Source organism: Cannabis sativa, chromosome 6 (genome assembly GCF_029168945.1).
Source record: "Cannabis sativa cultivar Pink pepper isolate KNU-18-1 chromosome 6, ASM2916894v1, whole genome shotgun sequence".
Lineage (NCBI taxonomy): Eukaryota > Viridiplantae > Streptophyta > Magnoliopsida > Rosales > Cannabaceae > Cannabis > Cannabis sativa.
The window spans coordinates 35,582,591-35,595,156 of record NC_083606.1 but is presented as its reverse complement, the minus strand read 5'-3'; the positions used below and the strand labels follow the sequence as shown (position 1 = coordinate 35,595,156).

Below are 12,566 nucleotides of genomic sequence, written 5' to 3'. Positions count from 1 at the left end.
AGATCCGGTGATCCAGGCTCGGTTGGACGAGTTAAGCCGATTGGTCAAGGACCTTACCGCACCAAAACCCACTAATTTGGACCTGGAAAGGAGGAGAGGGTCTGCCTTCTCCCAAATGATTAATGACCTCCCTATTCCAGCAAAGTTCAAGATGCCCACTTGCAAGTACACGGGTAGTGAAGACCCACTAACTCATGTGGAGAACTTCAAAATCCAAATGGACCTTCAAGGAATTAGGGATGACCTTAGGTGTCAAATTTTCCCTGCAACCCTCACGGACACGGCGCAACAATGGTTTACTAAACTACCCCCAGGAAGAATTACTTCTTGGGATGAGTTTGAGGGGTTATTCTACACCCAATTCTCTTCAGCCCGACAGATACCAGCAGAGTTGGGTGACTTGGTCGCCATCAAGCAGAAGCCCGATGAGCCACTAAAAGACTACATTCAACGCTTTATGCAGGAGGGAACCAAAGTAAAAAATCTGAGCGATGATGGCAAGCAGGCCGCCATCATGGGGGGCATCCTTGTGGGAAGTCGGCTGTGGAAGGATACGAGGCGGAAACCAACCCATACTATGAGAGACTTTCTTGATAGAGCTGATGAGTTTATTAAATTGGAAGAAGCCGAGCGAAACGCTTAAAGCTTCAACCACACTAAGAATAAAAAGAATGGAACAAGCTCAAATAGTTAAAGCTCTCAAGGGGGTAATGGTAAGAATGGCTCCAACAATGGCAAGAGAGGGAACAACGATAATGGTGGAAACCACTTTATTAACAACAAAAAGCCAAACAAAGCATCCTCATGAATGACTATGTCCTCTTAATTGATACAATCTTTAGCCACGTGCGACATTCCCCTTGTCCTTACCTATGGGTATGATAACCCATCATCCTGCCAAAGGGTGACTTACCACCGAGTATGGAGTAGTTGGGATCATCCCACCTGGAATATACAAGTTAGCATGTTATGGTGCCAACACAAAGCTAGTACTAGTGTCTTGCCATTAAAATGCAGAGCACCTACAAAAGTACTACCAATATAAGTTGCTTTTCAGCAATGACTTAGGCTGGTTGGTGTACCCGCAAAGTGTATTTTCATAGCTGGTCGTCATACCTACCAACAAAGTTTGATAATGTAAAGGCACAAATTGCCCACTTTTGATGTAATAAGGCATATTTGCCCATTTTATTCATCAAGAAAAATTGCAAGTTATTTTTCATATAACGACGCAGCTTGTATGATTGTTATTGAATCAAATTACAAGCCTAACTAAGGTCAAGAGTGTATGAAATTATAATGGCAAACCCGTGAGAATAACGGTTCCTATGTGAAAGCCCTGATTACTTAACAAGTGATCAAGAGGTGAACCTACCTAGTCACTTGTGGGGCAACCACGCTCATACATGGACTAGTAAGCATAAAACACACTCACTTAAATAGATTTTACAATTTTGAAACTTTCTCTTCAAATTCTAAAGTGTTTGTGCATTGCTCAATGTCTTGAGCAACTTACATGTTGAACATGGTTAACTATAAAAAAAAATGCTTACGCATAGTGTGGTACATGCCAGACAAGTGAACACATAGTAGCATATAGTAATAGAGTCACATAGCTTCAAAGTAAAAAAGAAAGCATACATCTATGACATTCATAGACCCTCAAGGGTCCAAGCTAGGGGTACCACCCCGATCCACAAGGGTCCAAGCTAGGGGTACCACCCCGACCCCTAAGGGTCCAAGCTAGGGGTACCCCCCCGACCCTCAAGGGTCCAAGCTAGGGGTACCACCTCGACCCCCAAGCGTCCAAGCTCGGGGTACACCCCCGACCCTTCATAGGGTGTGGCGGTTGATGGTCAACAAAGTGTGTTCAAGCCTACAAATCATCCAAGTTTATCACACCCCCACAAGTACCTTTTTGCCAATTTCATGAAAATAAAGTTGGGAAAATGGAGGGAATTTGAAATTTTGCATGTTCATAATGTTCTTCAATATTCAAGAACACAATCACCCAAAAGTTTCAAAGTTATTCATTTTCTCACCAAATTACATTAGACCAGAGCCAAAAACACATTACCATAGCCTATGCTACAAAACCCAATCGTCAAACACTCACATTTTATCAAAAACTCAAAAATCCCAAGGATTCAATGCCATTTCCGGCCATGGAGAAAACTACCAAAAAGAAGTGCTAAAAATTTCATCAAATTTTAAATTTCAAGTAAGAAGTTTGCAAGAGGAAGTGTGGATAGCCTACCCACTATGAAGATGGAAACCTCAAAGCTTCCAAGGATTATTATAATTTTTTCTTTGTAAATATTTAGATTATTTCTTTTGAAAATAATTTATTTGTAATTTAATTTTGCTTGTAAAGGGAAAAATTATCATTGGGATATGTTGTTAAATGTGAAAAAAGTAACGGTTGGGTAAAATATTTTTGGGTTTTTGGAATGTAATTTTAGTATAGGCGTAGTATTTTTGGTGCCGCTGTGCCAAGCCGTCAACAACAGAAGTAAGACCCGAACAACACAAGAAAGTTCCTACCGTATGGTCATACCGCTAGAAACTTGGGGGGCAAATGTTTACCCAAATTTTGACGACGATGACGTGTCAAGGATAGCACCGCGTGGCACGAAAATACCGGGACTAAATTAATGAAGAAGGTGTAAAGTCATGACTGTTGAGATGCCCCCTTAACTTGGGTGGTTGTTCTTCTCCCCCCAAAAGAAAACTTGGGTTATAGGGGGGGGGACCCCCCCCCAACTTGGGTTTAAGGGGGGGACCCCCCCCCCCCCAACTTGGGTTTAAGGGGGGGGACCCCCCCCCCCCCTCTCTCAAGTTGGATCATGGGGGAGTCACCTAACTATGATGGTGGTCACCCCCCCTTAGCGAGAGTCTCGAGGGTGTTACCCCCAAGTATGGGCTTAATCCTCAAAGGTGGTTGACGACCATGTCACACCCATAAGGGACCCTTGTCATCAGTGACTCCTTCAAATGTTCAAATCCCACGAAAGGCTCAAAGAAAGTTGTCAACCCACGAAAATAGCGGGATATTATCCTAAATATCAGACTCCAACCGCCTCCAAAAATCAAGGAGACGGTTGAGATAACTCCGTGTTGGTCGCGTCTCTTGAAGCGAGAAGCACCGACCCCCTCCCCTATATAAGCGGTCACCCATGACCTGGGAAGGGGATCCACAATTGGAAACACTTAGAGAAATAAACACTTCTCATTCTTTGCAATCAAGAGCTTGTTCTTGACTTTTGCAACTCAGATCAATAAAACTCAAGGGGAGTAGGCTATTACCGACATCCGGGGCCGAACCTCTTTAAATTCTGGTGTCTTTTTTTTACATTTATTGCGAATTCCGGTGTTATTAACTGCATTTATAATTGTGATTTTGGTTTAAATCTCATTTATTACGACTCCGCGTCGGTTGGCTAAAAGTTCAGTCAACACTAACCATATCAGGATTGAGATCATTTGATCTAGGATCAACAGGTGATATTGAATTGAATAGATATTACGGTAAGTTTTAATATATCTAATCAAAGTTCAATATCGGTCCCTTCCGATGTATACTCCATACATCCGATACTGGTAAACTTCGCCAATGTCTTGGAAAGGACATAACACTTTTCCAAGGTGTAAGAATACCTATCGCTGATTATACCATGTCAGTCTAAATCCAGTGTTCTGACAAATCAGGGAATAAACTTTTGAACATATGATTAAGATTATATTCCACTATGCTGACAACACTATAATCTTTAACCAACTCATATGTTCTGGACTTAAAAAAAATTCATACATTATATACATATAATCATGAAATAAATCATGTGAACCATGCAACATTAAATGTTATTTCTGATCTTTATTAATAAGTAAATCTGATTATATGAAATGAGTTTTCTTTAGGGCATAAAACCCAACAGTACTTTGTCACTTTCATTGACGAATACTCTAGATATGGACATATTTACCTTATGCATAAGAAATCTGAAACATTTGAAAAGCTTCAGGAATTTCACGCATTCCCTCAAAACTAATTAGGTAAAACATTAAAGATCTTGCGAACTGATAGGGGTGGAGAATATATGGATATGCAGTTCAAAGATCATTTAATTGAACTTGGAATTGAATCCCAATTAACCGCCCCTAGCACTCAACAGCAAAATGGAGTTGCAGAAAGACGGAATTGCACGCTTTTGGAAATGGTTAGGTCCAGGCTTAGTTATTCAACTCTACCTACGTCCTTCTAGGGATATGCAATTCAGATGGCAACTGACATTTTAAATGTTGTTCCATCTAAATCAATCCCTAAGACACCTTTAGAACTATGGAATGGTCGTACACCTAGTTTACGCCATTACAGAATCTAAGGGTGCCCTACTCATGTCTTAAGAAAGAAAGATGGCAAACTTGAGTCACGAACTGAAGTTTGCATGTTTTTCGGAAATTCTAAAGAGACTAGGGGTGGACTATTTTATAGTCGCAAGGATGATAAAGTGTTTGTTTTTACAAACGCCACTTTCCTTGAAGATTATTATATTAAGAATTTCAAACCACAAAGTAAAGTAGTGTTGGAGGAAATGCTTTCAGATATAAGTCCTTCCAATGTTTCGTCCTCTTCCACTCGAGAAGAGGATAATCCCACTCCCTCAGTCGAACCAACTGAGAAAACTACTACCAAAGTTCTTGTTCAGAAGATCACCGCTCCTCGTCGTAGTGGGAGGGTTTCAACAAAACCAGCTTGTTATGGCTTGGATGGTGAAATCAATGAGGTCGTTGCTGACGGTATTGAAGACGACCCATTAACCTATAAACAGGCAATGGCTAATCCGCAACGGAAACGATGGTCAGCCGGCATGGATTCAGAAATGGATTCCATGAAAAGAACAAAGTCTGGGAATATGTAGACGCACTTGATGACTATCATCCAATCGGATGTAAGTGGGTTTACAAGAAGAAAAGAGGAGCTGGAGGCGAAGTCGAAACTTTTAAAGCTAGACTTGTAGCCAAGGGTTATACCCAAAGAGAAGGTGTGGACTATGAGGAAACTTTTAGTCCTGTACCCATGCTCAAATCCATCCGAATTCTTCTCTCCGTAGCTGATGCTTTCGATTACTAAATCTGGCGAATGGATGTCAAGACTGTTGGGATTTATGCTCTAAATAAAACTCCATTTCAATGTAATCCATTTTATTCAACATCAATAAAGAAACAGAAGTATTTTTCATTCATTTGTGTATGTTTTGGTTCATCTGATCAATTGCTTGTCTATTTGATTTATAAATTCATCTGAAATCCTTTTCACATACTTGATCCTGTTTATTATGTTGTCAACACATTGGAAAGTAAACATGACTATGTGAATAAAGATTCATAGATTTATCAGACACAGGGTTTTACTGATATGATAATCTACAACAGAGTTTACTTGCATTTGTAGAAATACTATGTTCTTTCCAGAGCATTGGTTAAAGTAAAGCTCAGGTTGGGTGCATAGAGTATGCATCGGAAGGCACCGATATTGAACTTTGACTTAGATTTATTAAACTTACCGTAATATCTATTCAAGTAAATATCGCCTAGTTGATCCTAGATCAAATGATCTTAATCCTGTTATGATTAGGCTCAATCTCAAGAGGTTATTCATGTTCTTTGATTTCTTAGTTAAGCCTACTTTTGGGTAAGGGTGATACGTACATTTTGGGAACACGATAGTGCAATTGAGTGGGAGCGCTAACATAAACATGGAATCTATAGCTTCTATCTAGCGACTAGTAAGTAAAGGATGATCTCCTTCGAGCTTGACCAAGCGAAAATAAATGGTGGAGTACTCATTTCACATAAGCTGAAATATCATTTATACGGGGTTAAGTGTTTTAATGATAAAATACATTGTAGGGGTAATCTAATCCCTTTACAGTGTAGATCATTCATATAGAGGATCGTTGATCAAATTAGGATTATAACAACGGATAACTAATGATTTGTCTATATAGTGGAACATATAGAGCATTCTATATACTAAGAGTGCAATTCCAAGTTCTATGCGTGGATTCAACGAAGAATTAATAAGTCATTGAATTTAGGTTATAAATTCTTGATCTGCTTATTGGAAGCTCGGTTATATAGACCCATGGTCCCCCCACTAGTTGAGATAATATTGCTTGTAAGACTCATATAATTGGCTTTGATTAATCAATTATAATTGTCAAATTAGACTATGTGTATTTGTGAATTTTTCACTAAGTAAGGGCGAAATTGTAAGGAAAGAGTTTTTAGGGCATATTTGTTAATTATGATACTTTGTATGGTTCAATTAATAAATATGATAAATGACAATATTATTTAATAATTATTTATAGTTATTAAATAGTTAGAATTGGCATTTAAATGGTTGAATTTGAAAATTGGCGTTTTTGAGAAAATGAGATGCAGAAATGATAAAACTGCAAAATTGTAAAAAGTGAGGCCCAAATCCATATTGCCTAGGCCGGCCACTTTTATAGGATTTATCATCTGATATTTTCATTATTTTAATGCCAAATAATTCAAACCTAACCCTAGTGGAATGCTATAAATAGATAGTGAAGGCTTCAGGAAAATTACACTTTTCATTCAGAGAAAAATCTGAGCCTTCTCTTTATAAACCCTAGCCGCCACTCCTTGCTCTTCTTCTTCCTTGAAATTTCGAAACCACTTAGTGATTAGAGTAGTGCCCACACACAGCAAGTGATACCTCAATTATTGTGAGGAAGATCGTGAAGATAGATATTCAACAAGAAGGAGATTCAGCATCAAATTGGAAGGAGAGAAAGAGATACATGTTCAGATATTGATAATGCTCTGCTACAGAAAGGAATGAAGGGCTAGATATCTGAATGGAAGGAGTCATTATATTCCGCTGCACCAAATGTAAGGTTTCCTAAACTTTATATGTGTTTATTTCATAATCGTTTTAGAAGTTCATATTTAGGGTGTTAATCAACATACTTGTGAGTAGATCTAAGATCCTGGTAAAATAAATTTCAAACAACTGGCCTCAAAGCCATGGTAATTGATTTGCTTGCAAGAAATTTGGACTTAAAACGATTTGTTTGATGTTTTGGATGGTATCATGTTGTTTTGAGTGTTGTTTGATGATCGATTGATGTTTGTGAATTTTTGTGAAAAATAATTGAATATCTGTTTGTGGAATTATTTTTATTGGATTGTATGGAAAAAATTAAGCAATTTACTTTTTTACAGAACTCAATTTCGATTTAATTTGAAGTAGTTATGATTTTTTTGAAGTTTCGAAAAATATCAGGGTCACATCACTAAGACACGCGCACGCGAATGGCCTATTTCCTCGGCTAGACGCGTGTTAGGACAAGTTTTGTCCAAAGAACACGCGCATGGGGTGTCTGAAACCCCATTCCGCGCTCGGAAATCCTGCGGGACTCCTCCAGCGCCGAGCTTGCTCAGCCGTGCACCCTCCCTAGCGCGCGCGGACAGTATGCAATGCATACTGTCCGTACAGCTCGCAATTTTTTCGTTTTTCTTCGATTTTTCATGCTATTTCATGGAATTAACTTTCGATTTTTTGTGTAGTTTTGTATTTTGATTTTTACTTTTCAATTTTCAAATCTAATATCAGAAATAAATTAATTTGATTTTTTTTTTAAAATTTAATTTTAGATATTAGTGTAATTTGAATTTGAAAACAAGTAAATATCTATCTTTTTGCTTGATTTTATATCTTATTTTTAAATTTGATTATTTTATCTTATCTTTTAAATTTAAAGGTCAGATATTAAATATTTTTTCTTAAATTAAATTTTTTTTAAAAATATTTGACCTTATTTAAATTTAAAATAAGATTATTATAATCATGTAATTTTAAATAGAATTAAGATATTTTGCTAATTTTTTAAATTTTGTTATTTTATTTAAATTAAATTATAAAATCTAAAAAATATTTATTTTTTTATTCTATATTTAATTTATAAAATAATTTTAAAAATTTAAAAGGTAGTTAGCAATTATTTTTGAAATGATATTTAGGTTAGTTGAAACCTAATTTTTCAACAATTGTAGGTTTAATTTTAAATTTTTTTTATTTAATTTTTTTAAAACCGAAATATTATTTAATTATTTAAATATTTTCGAAAATAATTATTTAAAATTAAATAATTCATACATCCAACTATCCAATTCGTCTTGTTGCAGGAGTATGTGTTTTAGCTTGTTTGTAAGTTTTATAAAACCTATTATTGCTTGATTGCAAATAGCTATGGTTATCTTGTTGACAGATCCAATCATCTGATTTTAACTCATGGTTCCATTGGTCAAGTAAATAATTTGTAACAGGTAAATTTTACAATCTTCTTTCATCTGTGTATGACCTAACAACATGAGAGGATCCATCCAAATGTGTGCCTGTGTGAGCCTATATGTTTAATTTTATTATTGATGCATATAGGTTGTTGTTGCTAAATAAAATATCATAGTTTTTGACAGATTTTATTTAAGCCCATTTAGTTTTTGGGCCTATTCAATTAATAACAATTGTTCATTTTAAGTTTAAATTCCTCTCTTTTGGGCCTTGTGTGAGAGTTGGGAGCCATAGTAGTGGGTACGACATACTGAACCCAACACCCCCTCACATGAACCACCCCAATTGTGAAGGCCCATTTGCCTGATTTGAATAACTGTACTAGGTTAATTAAATTAGTTTAACCTAATAAAATTGATTAGCAACATAATTAATTTCATTTATTTTGAAATTAATTTAAGAAAACCATAGTTTAAAGAATTTTATTCTAAGCTAAACTATATGTATGTTCTTGTATTTAACGAAATATAGAATTATAACCAACTAGATTCTTTCTAAAGCCTAATTAAAATTTTTCATTAAATATTCTCATTTAAGTTGAAAAATTAGCTATCTTGTAACGTCCCCGCTTCAAGCCTCCATTGGGCCCTTACACCCACGGACTAATGACTCTTATACACAAGTACGCCACTCTGGCTGCTTCCTGGATTGATGACTGACCCTACAGACCAACACAAGTGTTTCCAGCATGCTTTGTCCTCACTCACACACATCCTGGGAAAACTTCCCAGGAGGTCACCCATCCTTGAAATTGCTCCAAGCCAAGCACGCTTAACTGTAGAGTTCTTTTGAGATGGGCTACCGAAAACCAAAGATGCACCTTGTTGACATAGGTAGTACCAATCAATCCATTTAAGCCCTCTTCAACTGTATAGTCCCATACCTACACAGTCTCAGAATCATCCCACTTGACCTTCCCCAGGCGGTGTGGGATTGCAAGCTTACCCGGTATTTCCCCTTACGGATCACGGGACTACAGACTATCACAATCACCACCCCTTAGGGGGTCTGACGTCCTCGTCGACCACACTTCCGACTGGGTCAAGGCTCTGATACCATTTGTAACGTCCCCGCTTCAAGCCTCCATTGGGCCCTTACACCCACGGACTAATGACTCTTATACACGAGTACGCCACTGCGTCGCTTCCTGGATTGATGACTGACCCTACAGACCAACACAAGTGTTTCCAGCATGCTTTGTCCTCACTCACACACATCCTGGGAAAACTTCCCAGGAGGTCACCCATCCTTGAAATTTCTCCAGGCCAAGCACGCTTAACTATGGAGTTCTTTTGAGATGGGCTACCGAAAAACAAGATGCACCTTGTTGACATAGGTAGTACCAATCAATCCATTTAAGCCTTCTTCAACTGTATAGTCCCATACCTACACAGTCTCAGAATCATCCCACTTGACCTTCCCCAGGCGGTGTGGGATTGCACAGCTTACCCGGTATTTCCCCTTACGGATCACGGGACTACAGACTATCACAATCACCACCCCTTACGGGGTCTGACGTCCTCGTCGACCACACTTCCGACTGGGTCAAGGCTCTGATACCATTTGTAACGTCCCCGCTTCAAGCCTCCATTGGGCCCTTACACCCACGGACTAATGACTCTTATACACGAGTACGCCACTCTGGCTGCTTCCTGGATTGATGACTGACCCTACAGACCAACACAAGTGTTTCCAGCGTGCTTTGTCCTCACTCACACACATCTTGGGAAAACTTCCCAGGAGGTCACCCATCCTTGAAATTGCTCCAGGCCAAGCACGCTTAACTGTGGAGTTCTTTCGAGATGGGCTACCGAAAAACAAGATGCACCTTGTTGACATAGGTAGTACCAATCAATCCATTTAAGCCCTCTTCAACTGTATAGTCCCATACCTACACAGTCTCGGAATCATCCCACTTGACCTTCCCCAGGCGGTGTGGGATTGCACAGCTTACCCGGTATTTCCCCTTACGGATCACGGGACAACTGACTATCACAATCACCACCCCTTACGGGGTCTGACGTCCTCGTCGACCACACTTCCGACTGGGTCAAGGCTCTGATACCATTTGTAACGTCCCCGCTTCAAGCCTCCATTGGGCCCTTACACCCACGGACTAATGACTCTTATACACGAGTACGCTACTCTGGCTGCTTCCTGGATTGATGACTGACCCTACAGACCAACACAAGTGTTTCCAGCGTGCTTTGTCCTCACTCACACACATCCTGGGAAAACTTCCCAGGAGGTCACCCATCCTTGAAATTGCTCCAGGCCAAGCACGCTTAACTGTGGAGTTCTTTCGAGATGGGCTACCGAAAAACAAGATGCACCTTGTTGACATAGGTAGTACCAATCAATCCATTTAAGCCCTCTTCAACTGTATAGTCCCATACCTACACAGTCTCAGAATCATCCCACTTGACCTTCCCCAGGCGGTGTAGGATTGCACAGCTTACCCGGTATTTCCCCTTACGGATCACGGGACTACTGACTGTCACATATCTCTAACTAATCAACTTAAATCTGAATATCTTTTGAATTTCAAATTTCAAAATTAAGTTGAGGAATTTTAGGAATTGGTTATTAAGATTCCTTAGATATTTTTTTTAAGTTGATATTTTTTCAAATATTAACTTAAAATGGAATATTTTCAAATTAAGTGGTTACAAATAAATTTTTGATATTTAGTTAAATTTAAATTTGAAAATATTTAAGTTCTAGATTTTTTCTAATACAACTTAAATTAGATATTTTTTCAAATTTTGTGGAAAAGATATTTAGTCAAATAAAAATTTTTCTAGATAGTTATTTCTAGACTACTTATTATTTCTAATATTAAATAGGAAAATATTATACATTGTGAAATTAATTATTTAAATAATTAATTTTGGTACAATATATTTTAAGTATATTTTTTTCCTAGTATTAAATTAGAGATTAATAATTAAGCCATCTCTACACTTAATTATTTATTTCTTGAATTTAATACATTTAATTAAATTGAAAATTAAATATCTAAGTTGATTTTCATCATGATACTTAAATATTTCTTTTTCATGAAACTTAATTAAATAGAAAATTATTTTTAGTTGAAATTTATTTTTTCAACTTAAATTTAAATAATTTTCAACATATATATTTTTTCTTTATTTTATTAATCAATTTTCGAAATTGCATTCCATAATGCAAGATGATTTTGAATTTATCTTGAAAAATAGATTAAGTTGTAAATTAATTATTTATTTTAATTAATTCTTGGACCAACTTAAATCAATGATTTTTTCATTTATTGATTAATTTAAAATAAATGAATTAAAGTATATTATTAGAAATTTAATTAATTAGTCAAAGGAAAATCTAGATAGGTGATATTTTTACTTAAAGTATTTTTCTAAGTAATTATTATTTAGGTATTTCGAAAATATAAAGTTTTTATACTTTCTTTTTCAAAATACAATAAATATATTCTCATGAAAATTTATTTTGAGTTGCAAATTAATTTAAATTAATACAACTTAAATAATTTTCTTAATATTTATATATCAAAATTACTACTGAGATGGAAATAATTCAATTTATTTCAATCACCATCTAAGTATAATTTTATAAATATTAAATTGAATTCTAATTTAGAATTTTAATTCTAAATTCGATCATTAATGAATATATTTTATTATAAATAATAATAAAAATAAATTTTAAAGAATGAGCTTTATTATTATTAAGATATTCGATCTCCATTGTTGGTTTTACATAGCGTTTGTTTTAGTGAGTAATCCTCCCTAATGGAGGAACGTTCATTAGCAAGTTCGCACCGTTTAATCTCGAAAGATAAGTAGCTTTGTAAGTGTTTTATATGGTATGGATCACCCTAATGGTGGCGACTGTATTTGACTTGCAAAATATGAAACAATGGTAGAAACTCATAAGATAGAATAGCCTTGACTCTCGCCTAAACGGGACAACGCTGGATTCCAATCTTGATCGAATAAAAGGTTGCTAGAATGTTTAACATTTTAGATGAGCTGACAACTCTATTCAATGGATGGTAGCTTTGACTCTCGCCTAAACGGGACACTGACATCAGTTTGTTGAAAACCTTGGAAATTATTTAGGATTGTATGTTTTAGTATTTTCACTTGTCATTCCTACTTGCTATATGTTTAATAATTTT

At 36.5% G+C, this 12,566-nt stretch overlaps 1 protein-coding gene across 1 annotated transcript in view; it reads right to left on the bottom strand.

Moving 5' to 3' along the window:
- Positions 1 to 647: 647 nt before the first annotated feature.
- LOC133039243 (uncharacterized) overlaps positions 648 to 12,566 on the bottom strand; it is a 68,127-nt gene continuing 56,208 nt past the window's right edge. The window contains exon 5 of the mRNA XM_061118091.1: positions 648 to 656. Coding sequence (XP_060974074.1) covers positions 648 to 656 — 9 coding nt within the window. The remainder of the gene's footprint in view (positions 657 to 12,566) is intronic.